General features: G+C 43.9%; 1 protein-coding gene across 3 annotated transcripts in view; it reads left to right on the top strand.

Moving 5' to 3' along the window:
- The window catches only part of LIPI (lipase I), a 38,652-nt gene that overhangs the window by 521 nt on the left and 19,561 nt on the right, over nt 1–18,570 (top strand). Inside the window, exons 2-3 of one of the 3 annotated variants that reach the window (XM_090059939.1) lie at nt 428–551; nt 17,736–18,112. In XM_090059939.1, coding sequence (XP_089916065.1) covers nt 473–551; nt 17,736–18,112 — 456 coding nt within the window. In that variant the 5' untranslated portion in view covers nt 428–472. Of the gene's footprint in view, nt 1–427; nt 552–9,789; nt 9,936–10,701; nt 10,794–17,735; nt 18,113–18,570 lie in introns of those variants that run through there. The other 2 variants (XM_090059949.1, XM_090059957.1) reach the window with 2 other exon arrangements.

Raw genomic sequence — 18,570 nt, 5'->3', positions numbered from 1 at the left:
GTAACCCCAAATATACATTTTTCTGTGATTAGAATCAAATACTGCTGTATGTTTCAGTGATATTTCATTTTAGTTGTGGGAAAAGGTGGATTTGGGGTTACTGTTTGAAATCTGAAACTTGGGGATTTTTTTTAATCCACAGTTTCCAGGATTAAAATGAAACACCTCTTTCTCTATATATATCTATATATTAGTGGTGTTTCATTTTAATTGCTGAAAAGTACAGATTTGGGGTTACTTTTTTAATCCAAAAATTGGAGATTTTTTTTAAATGGGAGACAACCAGGATCCCTAGTGATCATGAATGTGGACTTAATGATCTAGAGCTTAATGTGAGTATTTGTCCATAGCCTTTGTGGGAGACTTTATCCCGTTGCTTTGCCCTGTGTATTATTAATAAACCTGTGTTTCATTCCCCCTCCACCAGGATGCTGCACAGAAGTTGGCAATATGGCAGCATTCATGGGCTCGCATGACAACGGCTTCCCTCCTCTGGTCGGATATCACATCCTCCTCTCTGCAAGGCATGCAACGTGTCCTGAGAAACACGTGTGAGTAGGCTTACACAAGAGCCACCCTGCTTGTGATAGCATCGCCATGTTCAAGCGAGCGTGTTTCATGCTGTTGTGGAATTGGGCCTTTGTCTCTTTCATGCTTTGGGGCATTTGGGTCTTCTGTAGGTCACAGGGCTGTCATTATATAGTTCAGTGACAGTTCAGACATTTGATAGATGTGAAATCTCAGAAGCTGCTCTCAGGGATGCAGGTTGTAGCCATCTTGGTCTATAGGCAAAAGGAATAAGAGCTCTGTGTAGAGGTGTTTTCTTTTATTAGACCAACTAGATTATTTGCAAAAAAAATTCTTTATTTGCAAGCTTTTGGGCGCACACACCCTTCTTCAGGCATAGGAGAATGCAAAGATTGTAAAATTTCTCCAAGGTGGAAATGAAAATTCATATTTCACAGGAGAGCTGAAGGTTTTGTATTATCTCCTGATTGGAAAAGTTCATTATGGGCAAATTAGGCTCAGATAAAAGTTACAGCGTTTTTCACTGATGTCTGGCTGACCTGCTGGTGCTGCCCCACAGCTGGTTGGCCATGTCGGTGGGGGGAAACTAAGGCAACTCACAAAGCCCAACACATTTTACATTTATATTTCAGAAGAGATCCTAATTAGTGTCCTTCTCTCTCCTCTCCCCCCTGTGAAGGGAGTGATGCCTTCACTATCAATAGAGAACCTTTAGCTCAGGATGCCCAACTCAATAAAGGTTGCTTGTCTGCCCATCTTGATTTACTGATCTGAGTGAGGGGCAAAAAATAATAATGTTCACAAAGTCAATTGAACAACAAAACCAGTTATTACTGAAAGATAATCTGATAGAAGAACACCACGGTAATAACATCAACCAGAGAAAAGAGTAGAGGAATAGCATATAAAGGGTTAACTAACAACACAATTAAGTAGAATATGGCTATTTACAATAACGACTATATATACATACAAGCTAGAACCAAAACACAAGTAAAAGTGAGAAGAGTGTTGCACCTAAAGTGAATATAGCAGCAAAGCTTTTGTCTTTCATAGAGCTGGGTTTGGTTGGCTGCCTAGTAACCACAGCGTTCACATAGTTTCTAGGGTCGGAAGGGACCTCAGTAGATCATCTGGTCCGACCGCCTGCCATGGCAGAAAAGAATACTGGGGTCAAACGACCCCAGCAAGGTGTTCATCTAACCTCCTCTTGAAAACCCCAGGGTAGGAGCCTGCACCACTTCTCTTGGAAGTTGGTTCCAGATCCTAGTCGCCCTGACCGGGAAGTAGCGCCTCCTGATATCTAGCCTAAACCTGCCCTCTGCCAGCTTGTGACCGTTATTCCTGGTCACTCCTGGCAGTGCTCGGGGGAACAGGGACTCCCGCAATGCCTGCTGATCCCCCCTGACTAGTTTATAACAGGCCACTAAATCCCCCCTCAGCCTTCTCTTGTGGAGGCTGAACATGTTCAGGTCCTATAGCCTCTCCTCATAGGGCCTGCCCTGCTGTCCCCTGATCATGCGAGTGGCTGTCTTCTGGACCCTCTCCATGCTGTCCACATCCCTCTTGAAGTGCGGCGCCCAGAACTGGACACAGTACTCCAGCTGCTGCCTGACCCCCACATAGAGGGGGAGGATCACCTCTCTGGACCTGCTCGAGATGCATCTGTGGATGCATGCCAAGGTGCGGTTGGCCTTCCTGACTGCCTCCCCACACTGCCGGCCCATGTTCATCTTGGAGTCGATAATGACTCCAAGATCCTTTTCCGCCTCTGTGCTGACAAGAGGGGAGTTCCTCAACCTGTAGGTATGGTGCCGGTTATTTCTCCCCAGGTGCATCACTTTGCACTTGTCTGTGTTGAATCCCATCCTATTCTCATCCGCCTACCCCTGTAACTTGTCTAGGTCTGATTGTAGCCTGTTCCTCCCTTCTAGCATCCCCCCCATCTTAGTGTCATCAGCAAATTTGAACAGGGTGCTTTTTACCCCCTCGTCCAAGTCACTGATGAAGATGTTGAACTGTGCGGGCCCGAGGACAAAGCCCTGCGGAACCCCACTGCCCATGTCCTTCCAGGTTGAGTAGGACCCATCCACTACCACCCTCTGGGTGCGGCCCTCCAGCCAGTTGGTGACCCATTTCACTGTGTGGGCGTCGACACCACAGTCCCCCAGTTTCTTAATGAGAACGGGGTGATAGTGTCAAAAGCCTTCCGGAAGTCCAGGAAGACTATGTCCACTGCTACCCCTGCATCTAATGATTTGGTGATCTGATCGTAAAAGGCCACCAGGTTGGTTTGACAGGACCTGCCACTGATGAACCCGTGTTGGTTGCCCCTAAGCATGCAGTCACCTGCAGGCCCCTTGTGGATGTGTGCCAGCATAATTTTCTCAAACAGCTTGCCTAGGATTGAGGTAAAACTAACTGGCCTGTAGTTTCCCAGGTCCTCCTTTTCCTCCTTTTTGAAGATGGGAACCACGCTGGCCCTCTTCCAGTCCTCTGGCACCACACCAGAGCACCACAAGTGCTCGTAAAGCTGTGCCAGGGGTCCCGCAATGACCTCGGCCAATTCCTTTAGAACTCTAGGGTGGAGATCGTCTGGACCGTCTGACTTTCATAGATTTCATAGATATTAGGGCTGGAAGGGACCTCGGGAGATCATCGAGTCCAGCCCCCTGCCCAAAGGGCAGGAAGTCAGCTGGGGTCATAGGATCCCAGCAAGATAAGCATCCAATTTACTCTTGAAGGTGTTCAATGTAGGTGCTTGAACCACCTCCGCTGGCAGACTGTTCCAGACCTTGGCGGCTCGGACAGTAAAGAAATTCTTCCTTATGTCCAGTCTAAAACGGTCTTGCAGGAGTTTGTGACCGTTCGACATCGTCATCCCTTGGGGCACTCTGGTGAACAAACGTTCCCCCAGATCCTGGTGGTCACCCCTGATAAACTTATAGGTGGCTATCAGATCACCCCTGAGCCTGCGCTTTTCCAGGCTAAAGAGTCCCATGGCTCTCAGCCTGTCATCGTAAGATCTGTTTTCCTGACCTCTGATCATGCGCATGGCTCTCCTCTGGACTCTCTCAAGCTTCTCCACATCCTTTTTGAATTGTGGAGCCCAAAACTGGACGCAGTACTCCAGCTGCGGCCTCACCAAGGCCGAGTACAAGGGGAGAATGACGTCCCGGGATTTGCTCGAGAAGAATCTCTGGATGCAAGCCAGCGTTTTGGTCGCTTTATTAGCCGCAGCATCGCATTGCAGGCTCATGTTCATCTTATGGTCAATGATGTACCCCAAGTCTCTTTCTTCTGTAGTGCTAACCAACGTAGCACTGCCGAGCCTATAAGGGTGCTGCAGGTTTTTCCTCCCAAGGTGGAGAACCTTGCATTTTTCGGTGTTAAACACCATGAGGTTCTTGCCTGCCCATTTACTGAGCTTGTCCAGGTCAGCCTGGATCACCTGCCTATCTTCTGGCGTGCATGCTTTGCCCCAAAGTTTGGTGTCATCGGCAAACTTGGCCAGTCTACTCAATGTCCACATCGTTAATGAAGATGTTGAACAGTATGGGTCCCAGGACAGAGCCTTGAGGGACCCCACTGGTCACAGGGCACCACGATGAGTGACTGCCATCAATCACAACCCTCTGGGTCTGACCACGGAGCCAATTTCCCAGCCAGCGGATCGTGGTGGAGCCAAGGCCACAACTGGGCAGTTTGGCCAAGAGGTGATCATGGGATACCAGATCAAAAGCTTTTTTGAAGTCAAGATATATGACATCAATCTCTTCTCCCTTGTCCAGGTGATAGGTCACCTGGTCATAGAAGGAAATGAGATTGGTCAAACAAGACCTACCCGCAACAAACCCATGCTGGCTATCCCTTAGAATGTTAGCCTGGGCCAGTCCCTCAAGGATGGCCTCCTTAATAAACTTTCCTAAGATCTTCCCAAGGATAGAAGTCAGGCTAATGGGCCTGTAGTTAGCCGGATCCACTCTCCTCCCTTTCTTGAAGATCAGCACCACATTGTCCTTCTTCCAGTCTTCGGGCACTACAGCAGAGCGCCAGGAGTTTTCAAAGACCCGTGCCAGGGGCTGGGCTATGACACTCACCAGCTCCTTGAGTACCCTGGGGTGCAGATTGTCAGGGACGGCTGACTTGAAGGTATCCAGCTTCTCAAGGTGTTCCTTCACGAGGTCAGCATTGATGGAGGGTAGGGGATCCCCCTCACCCAGATTTCCCTGTCCCATAGCAGGCATGGGCATCCCATGTGACTGATGAAAGACTGACGCAAAGTACCTATTTAATAGGTTGGCTTTTTCCTGGGCGTCAGTTGCCAGTTGCCCCATCTGGTTTAGCAGGGGTCCAACGTTGCCCTTGCTTTTCCTCCGGCTCCCCACATATCTGAAAAAGGACTTTTTGTTGTCCTTGATGCCTGAAGCTAGTTGGAGTTCAGTTGCAGCCTTGGCTTTCCTGGTTTGCTCCCTGCAGGACCGGACCAGCGCGGAGTAATCCTCCTTGGAGGTGAATCCCATCCTCCATCCTTTGTAGGCTTTTCTTTTAAGCCACAGGAGGTCCGCTAGGTCCGTGGAGAGCCAGGGGGGCTGCTGTGCCTTCTTGCTGCCTTTCCTCTGTGTTGGAATAGATTTAGCTTGTGCATTGAGGATTGCTTCCTTGAGGAGCAACCACTCTTCTTGAACTCCCATCACCCTGGGGTCATGGTCCCTAAGGGCCTGACCGACAAGCCTCTTGAGCTTGTCAAAGTCGGCTTTTCTGAAGTCAAGGACTTCTGTGTTGCTGACTGACTTGCCAGCTTTACGGCGGATGGTGAAGGTGATCAGCTCGTGGTCGCTGTCACCCAGCTTCCCATCGATCACTAGGTCGCCGATTAGGTCGTCCCCCGTAGCCAGTACCAGGTTGAGCAGCGCTTTGCCTCTCATTGGCCCATAGACTTCTTGAGTCAGGTAGAGGTCACGCACACATGAGAGAAAGCTTTGCGACCGCTTGGATTTAGCTGAGTGATCTTCCCATGAGATGTCCGGGTAATTGAAGTCACCCATGACAACCAAGGTCCTGGAGCAAGCGGCCTCAGTCAGTTCCCGGGCGAACTCCTGGTCAAGCTCAGGACTTTGAGTGGGAGGTCTGTAGTAGACTCCCACCATTGTGTCCCCTGTGCCGTATTCCCCACGAATTTTTACCCAGAGGGTCTCTAGCTGTCCATGCCGGTCGCCAACATCAGCTTGCAGGGACATGTAGCTTTCCTTCACACAGAGAGCTGCACCCCCGCCCCTTTTGTCAATACAATCCCTCCTGTACAGGGTATAGCCCTCTATAGCCGTGGTCCAGTCATGGGTGGAGTCCCACCAGGTCTCTGTTATCCCAATGACATCGTATTTCTTTGCACTGAGCAGGAGGATGAGCTCGTCCTGCTTGTTGCCCAGGCTGCTGGTATTAGTGTACAGGCAGGCAAGTGTCCCCTTGGGGGCTCTTGCCTTGCCCACAATTGTGCCAGGGCTGAGGCAGGGGTGGGCTCCCTTAAGTGCCTTGGTCTGCTGGCTTTGCAAGGGTCGCTCAGCGGGCCAGCAGTGGCAGTAGTCCCCCCATCTCCCAGCTGGCTTAGTTTAAAGCCCGGTGGAGCAGGTCAGCCAGCCTGGCTGAGAAGAGCCTCCTCCCCAGGGGAAGAGAGGTGGAGGCCATCTCTTCCCAGCAGCTCACTGCCTCTCTCGCCAAGGAGCGGGCTGTGGTCATGGAAGCCAAAGCCTTCCCGATGACACCAGCGCTGCAGTCTTTGGTTCACTGCGTGGATCCTCCTCTCCCTCCTCAGCCCATACCCTGAGGCTGGGAGGATCGACGAAAACACCACCTGAGCTCCCAGACCTCTAAGCCCCGCTCCCAGCTCCCTGTAGCGCCTCATGACCTGGCTGGGGGTGCTCCGAGCCATGTCATTGGTGCCCACGTGAATAAGGAGCATGGGGTAGTGGTCTGTGGGCCTGTCTCACCAGGCACTCTGAAAATGCATCATAAAATATGACTTCCTCCACAAAGCATTTACAATCTGTATAGACAAATCAGGCTAAGGGACTATTTTCATCTTCATTTCGCCACTAAAAATGTGTTTCAAAGACATTCAGGATCATGTAACCTCCTAGCATGATCAAATAGATTTCTCTGCAAGAGCAGAGGGAAAAGCATAGACAAATTGCCCTTCAAGAGAGTGTAACAGGCCTGTAAACTCGTGATTCCAGATGCTTAGTAATATCTATTATAATTTACAAGCATTTTTTCAATGAGTAGCCTTGTAGAAGTAGTGATCAGGATGTGCAATCCATGGGAAATTGAATGAGCATAATTTTGGCAATTATATGTATTATCTGCATAGCAATGGAGTAAAACATGGCACATTACACATTACATCCAGTCCCTCCAGAAGTTCCCTAACTAGTTCCTCACTAACCCGTGGCCCAAGTGTGCCTCCCCAGGGCCCGAGGGGGCCCCAGCAGGGAGGTGACTGTTCTGGTCCCTACTTAGGAAGATGGAGGCAAAGAAATTGTTAAACATTTTAGCTTTGTCATCTGGTGTGACGACCAAATTCCCCAATGCGTCTTGCAGGGGCCCCACATTACCCAGAACCTTCTTTTTACTCCCTATGTATTTGAAGAAGGACTTATTATCCTTAATCTGGGAAGTTAGCCCTAATTCCATCTCTGCCCTGGCCTTCCTGACATTATCCTTAATCTGGGAAGTTAGCCCTAATTCCATCTCTGCCCTGGCCTTCCTGACTGCCCCCCTACATCCCCAAGTGACTGAAGTATAGTTATCCCTGGTGATGTTCCCTTCTTTCCAGTGGGTGTACGCCTCCCTTTTAGCAAGGAGACATTCCCAGATGCTTTTGGTGAGCCATGGAGGCTTGTGTGCCCTCCTGCTCCCTTTGATCCTTGTTGGATTACCTTCCTTTGGGTTTTGAAGATTGTCTCCTTAAGGAGTGACCACTCTCCCTGGACACCTGGCTCCCCTCCCCTCTGGGACCTCAGCAGTCTAATTGATTTCACACAGACGGCTCTCTTTGAGGCACTTAACTTCTTCACTTCCACATGAAACTTCTTCAAACACAACTAGGGCATGTCCAGACAAGCGGAAATGTCCGTTTCCCAAGAGACAAGTAGTAGCCACACACCTTGTGCCACTGCTACTTCTCCCTGGGGAACGCGCATGCCATGCGCTCTGGTGTGGTAGGTTACTCTGGGTAAGGTAAGGGAGGCTGGGGCTAGCAACTGTGCTGGTCCCATCAGCTTTACCTGGAGTGCTGGGGGCCTCCAGGAGCTACAGTTGCAGCACTCCTGCAGCACGAAGCCTGGCTGGTAGCTGAAGCATGGCTCTGGCCAGTGATGCTCCAGTTTTGGATGGCGTGTGCGCTGCCGCCACGTGTGCTGCCCCACTTCTTTTGACATGCGTTTTTTTTGACTGCCTGCACAGCAAAGTAGCAGCGCAGGAAACACTTGCATATGCAGTGAGTGGCATTGGAGATGGGTCTGCAGTGCCACATACCACGTGTCCGCACTCGTCTGGAAGTGCCCTTATAGTGCTAAATGAACTTAAAACACCACAATAGCCACAACTAGCCAGTTTTGCCAAGAGGTGATCATAGTATATCAGATCAAAGGCTTTTTTGAAGTCAGGATATACAACATCAATCTCTTCTCCCTTGTCCAGGTGATAGGTCACCTGGTCATAGAAGGAAATAAGATTGGTCAAGCAAGACCTACCTGCAACAAACCCATGCTGGCTATCCTGTAGGATGTTGGCATCAGCCAGTCCGTTAAGGATGGCCTCTTTAATAAACTTTTCTAAGATCTTCCCTGGGATAGAAGTCAGGCTGATAGGCCTATAGTTAGCCAGATCCACTTTCCTCCCTTTCTTGAAGATAGGCACCACATAGGCCTTCTTCCAGTCTTCAGGCACTACACCAGAGCACCAGGAGTTTATAAAGGGGTAAATCACCCCATCTAAACTGACCAGTCAAACAACACACACAGCTCCTAATCATGCATCAATCACTCGAAAAGATACTTTTTCAATAATGGACCCACTTTATCTTGAATCACCTCAGGAGTGGGACAACTTCACAACTGTCACTCAACCTCACTTTCCTGCCACTCCTGATCTTACACCCACGTGCGCTCAAACTTGTCTTAAGCTCATTTACTTCAGTAGGGTTGAAAGTTCAGATTTTATTACAAATTTCCTTCACACTTAAGCAAATCAACTAAAGTGCATTAACACAAGAGAGGGGAAACATAACTCAAACAGTGTAACAAAACTACTGAAGAGCATGGTGAACCAACTTTCCATTGATGCATAACACTGAAGACCTGTGAAGTTGACAAGAATATTTCCAGTGACTTAATAGCCTTCAGAACTGTCTTCTGTTGCTTTCTGCTGGATCACTGACAAAAATGGCAGATTACTTCTGAATTTATATGCACTCCATGGCCATATGTAATGCTGCTACTATCCTGCCTGTTGTTTTGCAAATGCCTTCCATTTCTACCAGTGCATTTCATAGGGATTTCTAATATTTATTGCACCTCACTTGTTTCACCATGATTTGTAGGATGAAGATTGTATTGGAAAAGGAGATACACTAGGAAGAAATTATGGGAGACTGTCTTCACAGACAGCAATTTTTCCTGAAACTTACACAGTAAAAGAAATCGAACATAACAATATAGTGTTTGAGTTAGCAGATTTGTAACTAAATGATTTTGTTGAGCAGGAATTGAAACCTACTTAAAATAACTCATTTGTGCTAAACAATGGTTTGAGATGGAGGGGAAACAGGAAAAATAAGGCAGACTAATCAACTTCAGTGACAATAGGAATTTGGTGGAGATATCTCAGAAACAGAGAACAAAGAAGTTGGGAAGTCAGGTCATTCAGGAGAAACCCTGTGAATATTATCAAGACTTCCAGTATCATCTGTCCATGTGTGATCTAGGACAGGAAAAGGTTACATTGAACAGGATTCATATTTTTTTAAATGATAAACATGCGTGCATGTCAGTGCACAAAGGGTCCTTCTGACTGAGACCCTTTTGCATTTAGAAAATTTAAAGCATAAACTGCAGACATTTCCCCATCTTCCAGACATGAGTAGTTCCATTTGCTATCCTCTGTCCATTGTGTTATTTACAATAGAAATGTAATGTAACTGTAGAAGGGATTCTTAGGAGCAGCTACCAGTGGCAGAAATCCAAACAGTATAGCTTTGTTAAGAGTAGGAGCCTTTTCATGGACATCAGGCCGTGGTTTCAGAGATGTGGTTTCTCATTGGACTTTAATGAATTGTTCCTGTGGCCTGTTGTAATGACAAGAAGAGGAGGCCAAGAGAATAAACATGAAGGAATCTTCACATGGAAAATGTAAGTTAAGATTTCTCCCTGTGCACATACTTTAGCTGGTTTTATGAGTTTTCCTGAAGCCAAAAGGCTTAACTAAGTTCCACAATACCCTCATGGGATGCATATATTTTATCTGTTTTATAGGTGGAGAAACAAACAGAATGATGTTAAATGTCCAAAATAACATGGCAAATGATTATGTCAGAAATATAAGTCCGAAGTTCTGACTTCTAGATGCATGCTTTATATTCTTTGAAAATGTATAGGATTAGATTAGAGGGAAAATCTTCAGAAAGATCACAAGGCAATCTTTCTTAGGGGGCATTTATAGGAATGCAGTTACTAAAATTCCATTTTTAGCCCTAAGAGAGAAACAATTTCCTAACCAAAATAACATTTTTCTGCTTGTTTCTTTGCCCATTGTATAACACATCTTCAAACACACCACAGGGTGGGTTGTCTTGGCATTTCATCAGAGCAGAGAGGGCAAAAAGAGTGATGTACATTTAGTTCCTCTCCTCTCAAGGATTCCACATATTTGATGGATGGCAAAGTAGAGACCCATGTTCAATAGTTCCTAAGAACAGAGGACAACTGATAATTAAAAAAAAAAAAAAAGGAAGAAAGAGAAACTGCCTTACCTCCTTAGTTATGTAAATAGGTGGAGCCATGAATTGCAGAAGCTTAAATATAAGCTCGGCAAAGTAATTTCCTGCTCTTCGTCACATCTAGTTTATCAATAGCATTTGTCACAGTAAAGGGAAAGCTAGTGTGTTCTAAAGGACAAGTCAAATCTTCTCCGTTCCATTGTGAACGTTCACTATTTCCATATGCTGAGGTCCTGTTTCTTCATCTGTTTGATGTGCTGGGTGAGATCAGGTAAGGGAACCAGTAAGAGTTACTTCTGACCATTTTCCAAACAAAGAACAATAACTTTTTAAACAGCAAAATATAAATGATCAATTATGATTAACTATGACAAACCTTCCAATTATAATTCATATAGCAAACTTAGTCAAGTTAACCTGATTTCTTTCAATTATTACAGAGGTTTTCAGCTTAAAGTAAATATTGAAAAGCATGATACCTTATCTCTTTCTGTACTTTGTACGCAAACTGGTATGACTACATATGCTTTGTGTCCTGAAGGTAGGTGAAAAGTGTTTTACTTATTCTGAAGTAATTTGATATTAATCAGCAGTTGTTTACTAAGGATGAAGACTTTCAAAGTAGATAGATAGATAGATAGATAATGAGAAGGCAGGAATCAGTGTTTTTTTATAAGCACTATACATTTGTTTGTTAAAGTCCATTTGATCAAAATATGATTAGTTTAATTAGTTATGAATTTCTTTGTCAGACCTGCAAAAGTTATTACCCGTAAATGAACGTGAAGAAATATCACTCACAGAACTAGATGAAATGATAGATTTATAAGAATTAAACTAATTGCCCAACTGATAGCTCTAATTTTTTCTTCTATAAAAATTCCTGTTTGAGTACTCATGTGTTAAAAAGCAATGTAAGCAATACTTATCAATGAATGTTAAAGAATTTGAAAAACTTCCTGTTTGCTTAGCTGTTACTGCTGAACAGTTAAAATTATTTATTCATATTTCAAAACCACCTGCTGTAGTTTTCATTTTATTCCACTATGTAAAGTACATATCTTTGTACAAACCAGGCAACATATTTTTTCTCTGTTTACTTTTCAGTGAATACCTTTGTGTTAATTTCATACTTTTAAATAAACACCTAAGTTATAAGTACCTTTTGTGTAGCATGCTGCTCAGTTCTTAGATTTCAGCTATATCTGATTGTCCCAAAAGGAGAGACTTTTATATTTCCATAGACCTGTTTTCTAAGCCTATGCGAAGCAGCTAGTATTGGCTTTGGATTCAGGGGACAGGGATTCAATTCAGTGATTCCAATTACTGTCCTGAATCGATTCGGCCAAATCTGATTCTGAGATTTGCCAGCAGCCAAATCTCCAAATCAGCCAGGCCAGGCCTGTCCCCCGCCCACTCTCTCAGCCCGGCAATGGCTTGTATAGACATAGACATTAGGGCTGGAAGGGACCTCAGAAGATCATCGAGTCCAGCCCCCCATAGGGATAGGAATAACTATAGGAATACAGTTCTCTACAGGTAAGAGCAAACTCATCATCACTGACCATGGCTGTATGTGCAAGGCAATTTTGGCACAAATCTCCATGAAGGTTACACTTCTGCATGTCCATTGCCTATCACCTAAGGTGGCCAAAACAATCTGCTCCTACCAGTTGCTGCTTATCTCCTTGGCCCAGAAACACTGCTTCATGACTTGGAGTCGACCCCCTATCCGCTCAGCCAGATGCCGAGCTGCAGCCAAAACAGCTTTAGGGGAGCAGTATCTACTGCTGCCCAGTACAAGCCAGATGTAGACACAGCCCCACCCACTGTTTGGCAGCAAGTACACGTGAGCTTCTCCCCTAACCTTTGTTCTTGAGGGCAAATGAAAGTAGCAGCAGCCATTGAGGTCCCACAAGTTAATGACACTGGGCCAGCTAGGCTATGACTGTATACAGATCCACAGCAGGTGTTGCTGGTGAAAGCTCTGACTTATGATCAGTGATGGCCACACCAGTGTACCAGAAATAAGGGCAGTTATTCAAAGGCACAAGCTACACAGTGACCAACACGAAAGTCAATCCTACCAAAATGTCACCACCTACGCAAAATGTAAAAGCAGGTGCTCTGTCAGCACTTGCAGTCAAGGGATCCTATGGAACTTGACCAGGCACGCTGCGATGTGTGCTCTCTCCAGTCACCTACTGGTGGAAAAGCAGCAGTGCAATCAGCCACTTGGAAGGGAGATGTGTAGAGATGTCAAACCCATACCTTCTCCATTCTAGATGATGGGGCATAACCAGTCCCACAAGAAATACCATGTCTTGTTTATAGCTTTAGTTACTTCTCCATGTGGCATGGGGCAGTGGGGGACACTGGGAATTGTCCCACTGCCCAGGATCACCCTCTGAGTAAGCGCTTTTTTTTTTTTTTAAATCACTGGGAGCAGGGGCGGGCGGAGCAGCCATGGCAGGGCTGGGGGAGAAGGCACGGGCTGGGGGCTGGCAGAGGTCCCCCCATGGTCCCCTTTGCCCCCCTTCAGCCCCCTTACCCCACCCCTACTTATCAGCTCCTAGTCTGGCTGCAGCTCCCTGCTGCAGCCACCAGGGACTGTCCGAATCATCAAAGCTCTCTGAATCCTTTCTGAAGATTCAGAGAGCTTCAAATTGATTCAGACCTTTTAATTGGTACCCTAATTCGATTCAGATTTGGAGATTCAGCCACCAAATCAGGCCAAATATCCTCCAAATCGAATCAGCCCCCAAAGCTTCGTGCAGCCCTACTGATTTCCTACTCATACGAGGTCCCTGTAATTCCATTTGCTTTAGTGAAGTGAATCTTGATTTATACAAACAAGTGAGGCAAGACTTGAGCTTTAATGATTAGAATGCAAAATAAGCCCACAGATATCAAGAAGCATTTAAACTTTTAAGGTGTCTTAGCTTAATTCACTAAGTTAGTTGAAAAATATGCAATAAAATATAACGCTAAGGTGCAGCAATACAGAGAGAGAGAACAGTTGGTTTTTGTGCATAGTAGAAAAAGGTCATCTACTATTTGTATAAATTAGGCATGAATAGGGAATATGTAATGAAATGCTTAAGTAAAATTACTCTTCAGCATGTTGCTGTGGGTGTGTGAGTGGCATGTGTGAAGGAGATTTTACATTTAGTTATCTCACCTTGTATATAACATTAAATCATGATTTGAAAGCCGGAAATTAAATTTTACATGATATTAAAATTTCAGGATCTTTTTCATTGTCAGATTTTTTTCCAGGGTCTTTTGATACTGCTAATGCAAAGTAACTGCAAGAGAACAGTTCAGAATTCCTGATTTGGCTAACTCTCAGCTGTCCATCAGCATGCTAAAGACTACATGTGGAGTTGTCTCCTCTTATAAATTAATCTATTTAGTGAGTCATATTATCCCAGAAGGAGGTAGCTTGGTAAATCATTACTTTAAAAATAAGTCATTTTGAATTGAAAAAAAATAAAACATTCAAATGTCTTCATTCTAAAGAGATTATATTTACTTAAAACAATCAGGAATCCGTAGTATTCCAGATGTACAATATTCATAGTTACAGTCACTTTTATGAATAAAAGAAAGAGAAGGTAGAAGTTTTGTGTCTTCCCAGATATGTTAGGGTAGAAAGTTAGAGGACATTTTCTGAGTCTGTTCTGTCACTTCCACCTTCATTATGGTTTTCACTAACCCTGAAAATATTCATTTCTTTTTGCAGTGTTAAATCTATTTCTTGCAATAAGATGGCTTTGTCCTGGTTCTCATATATTCTACAAATTATCTGGTCTCGAATCTCTAAATTGTTTAAGTCTGCATGATTATCTTGATGTAGATTTGGAAAATAAGCTCTCATCATCAAAATGGTTTCTTGCCTTTCCTAAGTGACATTTTTTTATATGGATCAAAATATTCCTGTAAATTTTAATACCTTTGTAAGATGGCCTGTTATCTTCATGATTCCATGCAGTGCACTGGAGATTTTCAGTACCTCTAGATTTGTGTCTAACAGTATGGAGGATATATAATCCTGTGCAGTGTCTCAACAATGCACTTGATTGCAAGATACAAAAGTGCTGCCACCACTTCTTCCAAATGTCTGCTACATCCTCTCTGTTTAGGGTAGTTTTTTTTGTTGTCAATTTACAGAATTCTAAGTAAACTGATAGCGTGAGTAATTCACGCGAGCTATTTATGGGAAACTTACATGAGAAACTACCATTTAGGAACTGAAGAGACACTGTTCCTTTTTCTGCTTATTGGAAGAAGGATTTGACAGTTTGTGTTCTTGCTGCTCTATACAAAGCTCTTGTGACCAAAGAAACTGAGGAAAACTTGTTTAAATATAAGGGGCCAGATTCTTAGGCAATATAAATTATCTTTGCTGAAGTCAAATTATATAACAAATAGCTATAACAGATGATACTCAGTAGGTGTTGGGCCTGAGGTTAGCTTCTCAGAACTTTAACACAGTTGAAATCAGGATGTTTCTCAAATCTGATTATGAATGTGTGCGCCATTAGGTCAGTGATTCTTAACCGGGTGCTGAGAGCCCCTTCCAGGGGTGACAGGATGTGGGTGCCACTGCAGCCGGGGTGAAATGCCCTGCATTTCCTCTGGAGACAGATTGGGGAGCAGCTGTGACTAGAGTCAGCGCTCTTTTTGGAGCCCTTCCCCATCTGATCCCACATGTTCTTCCAAAAAATAGAGGTGCGCTGAGCAGGTGGGACCAACTGTACCCTCCTGTATCCAGAAGGATTGTACAGAGTCAGACCAGAAAGGGCCATGGCAAAAGCATGTGTTCCAGCCAAGGCTCCAGCCCTGTCCATCAGGAGGGGTCAAGCTGGACTGCAGAAGCCCTTTGCACTGCACATCTAGAGGAGTCCTGCTGTGCTGAAGCAACTGTTTGCACTGTCCAGCTGGAGAAGCTGGGTGTGGGGACACAGGGCAGAAAAGACCACCCTCTGTTCCCTCACTCCCCATACCCCAGCGGTACAGGGCACAAAACTCATTAGTTACATGTCTGCTCCTGCCTGCTTTAGATTTATCAGAAAAGCCTAATGCAGTCAGGAGTGTGGGGCAACAGCCTAGATGAGAACCACTGCAGCAAGCAGAGACAGAACAAGAGTGGTTTTCAGTTGGGGTGCTGCTAAATTCAAAAAAGTTGTGGAGGGGTGCCCTGACTGAAAAGGTTGAAAACTACTGAATTAGCTTAAAAGAGACCATGATGGAAAGTAGAAATGAGTCCACATGATTCTCCTGCTTGTTTAGATTATCCTTGCATACATAAAACAATTTCATACTTAGGCACTTTTGAAAATCGTCTTTGCAGCAATGAGTGTTTATTTAAGTTTCTGGGGTTTAGTGGTGTGAAAGATTTACACTTAAACCACCATACTCAGTATACCTAACACCACCAGCTGACTTTGAATTTGTAAAATCTTGTCTTTCACTGTTAGGTTCATAAGTTGATGTCTGCATTCAGTCTTTTAATTCTCAAAGTAGACAATACATAAAAGTAATCTACAATTATAGTATTAGATCACTGTTTAGGTATTTTGCTAATCTGTTCAGCTGGAATTTAAGAACTGCAGTAATGTTCCAGAAAAAGGAAGAGTCAGGCAGTCTACTCACAGTACATGCACTCTGAGTTCATTGACTTGCAGGTTTCTTGGGAACAGGCTGAGCAAGAGTTCAGTTTTTCACTTTCAGGCATTAATACAAAGAAGTCAACACGTTCCTTTTTTCCTGGGAAAAACTATTTGAAAATAACACTGTACAGGAACTACTGAAGTAATTTAAGAAGTGGTATCTTACTTATGACTCCAATTATTATAAATTCCACACTCAAATGGAAAAACCAGAAAGTGCCCTACCCACCATGAAGGACACTCAGGTTTGCTCTGCCTGAATCAGATCAAGAACTGGAACTTTGGTCTCACATCTCTGGGAAATTCTGAAAGAGTTAGGTCTTACTGTTACTAGGATGGGATGTGAGAAATCTTACTGGCCTTACTTCCTAGGACCCTGGATGTGAGAAATCTCTCTCAACAAATCTTATGTTCCTCTAATAAGTTTCAGATTCTTGAACAGGATTACTAACAGTATAATTATTCCCAATTTACACATAGGTAACAGTATTTTAGGCAGAATGACCCGGTCTACATGAGACACTGAGTGCACAGTTGTTACTGTGTTGTAACTTGTGTTACATACACAAGTACTAAATGACTGCACAGTAACCAGAGTTACTGTGAAGCAGCATGGCTTTTTGGTGATGCTGACTATGCAGTAGCTCCTTACTACTGTGCAGTAGCATCACATCATGCTTTGTGCCATGCAATACTACTGTGCAGTAGTAATGAACTACTGTGCAATCAGCGTTTCGTGTAGATGTGGCCACTGTGAATTGCCAGAATCATACTGGGATCTTGTGATAGGGTTAGGAATTATACCCAAAGCTCCTAAGTCTCATTCTATTGACAGAGAACCATATAGATTCAGTTGCAGCAGGTGATTGACTTGCTTAACTAAAAGCTACTGAAGTGCTGGGCATTTCATATTGATATTGAAGCATACAGCAAAAAATGAATGGTTCAACTCTCTTGAAGATCTTGGCCATCGTTTAGAACCTGAGCTAAACTGCACATTGTAGTACTTCCCTACAACTGCATCGTTCAAGCAAAGAAATTACAAACATTGCCATTTTCTCACATCTTTCATTCACCTTTCCAGACTCAATTTAGGATCCTTTTGGATGTTCTGCATAACAGTGGGATTTTTATCTCAAGTCCAAAACCAGAAAGGAACAATTGATCTGTAGGTGCAATAATGGAAAGTTGTCTGGTTTAACAACCAGATCTTATTTGTTTGGGGGTTTTTTATTTGGCCAAGTGACAAAGGATTTTAACTCCTTAGTTGGAATTAGAAGTCAAGTTCAGTTATCCTCCAGCTTGTGAAATAGACATTGGCTTTGCAGGAATCTAGAAAAGCCAGCACAGTAGAGGTGCTACTTGCCCATGTTTCATAATTAGGAAATGCACTGAATTCAGAATGGTAGAGTAAGTGGAAATACTTTATTCTTTGTGAACAACAGGAAAGAAAAGGGTAATAGAAAGAAAGAAAGGGTAACAGTCTTTATCATAGTCTAACTGGTTAAATAGTTGTCTGATGTTTTTATATTTTTCAGATGCAGAGAAAAAATGTCCTGAATTTACAGATCTTAGTATAAGCAATGCTTTAACTGGAACAGACCTGGAAGTGCAACTACTGTTGTATACAAGGCAAAACCAAAATTGTTCTGAGAATCTCAGTGAACATAATGTAACAGCATCTACTAGCCTGAATACGACCAAGAAAACTGTCTTTATTATCCATGGCTACAGGCCAACAGGATCTCCACCAGCATGGCTAAATGACATAAAGGAACTTCTGCTGGCTGTAGAAGATTTTAACCTCATTATAGTAGATTGGAACCGGGGTGCTACTACTCTAATTTATCCTACTGCTGCTCATAACACCAAGAAAGTTGCATATATCTTGAAGAAACTTATTGACCAGATGTTGGTAAGTCAGACATTTGCCCTGGAAGTAAATGAATTAAAATAGCATAGTTTTGGTGTCTTATAAAAAGGTTTGATATAGAAGGAACTGCAGGAGGAACATAGTAAACACGATCATTTTGTCTGAATCAAGATGTGAACATTGTATGTACTTATGCTGTATATACTTTCTGCTGTATCATACATTCCACCTTTCTTCTCCCATCCACTGAAGTGAATGACAGTTTTATTTCAATGGAACCAATATTGTGTCTTGAATCCCTTGTTTTGCAATGAGTTTTAGCTATGTCAAAAAAACAGCCGCTCTTTCAAATGAGTGGCCAAGTGAAACATACAAAAACTGGTGTCAATATATTGTTTAAATAAAATATTGCAGATGTTACTTCTCTAACTACTAAATAAGGTGCAAAGAACATTCACTTATGAAAATAACTCATAGGAAACATTTATAAGAAACAACTG

Source organism: Crocodylus siamensis, chromosome 1, assembly GCF_052110815.1.
Source record: "Crocodylus siamensis isolate JL-2025a chromosome 1, ASM5211081v1, whole genome shotgun sequence".
Classification (NCBI taxonomy): domain Eukaryota; kingdom Metazoa; phylum Chordata; order Crocodylia; family Crocodylidae; genus Crocodylus; species Crocodylus siamensis.
This window is presented reverse-complemented; position numbering and strand designations above follow the sequence as displayed.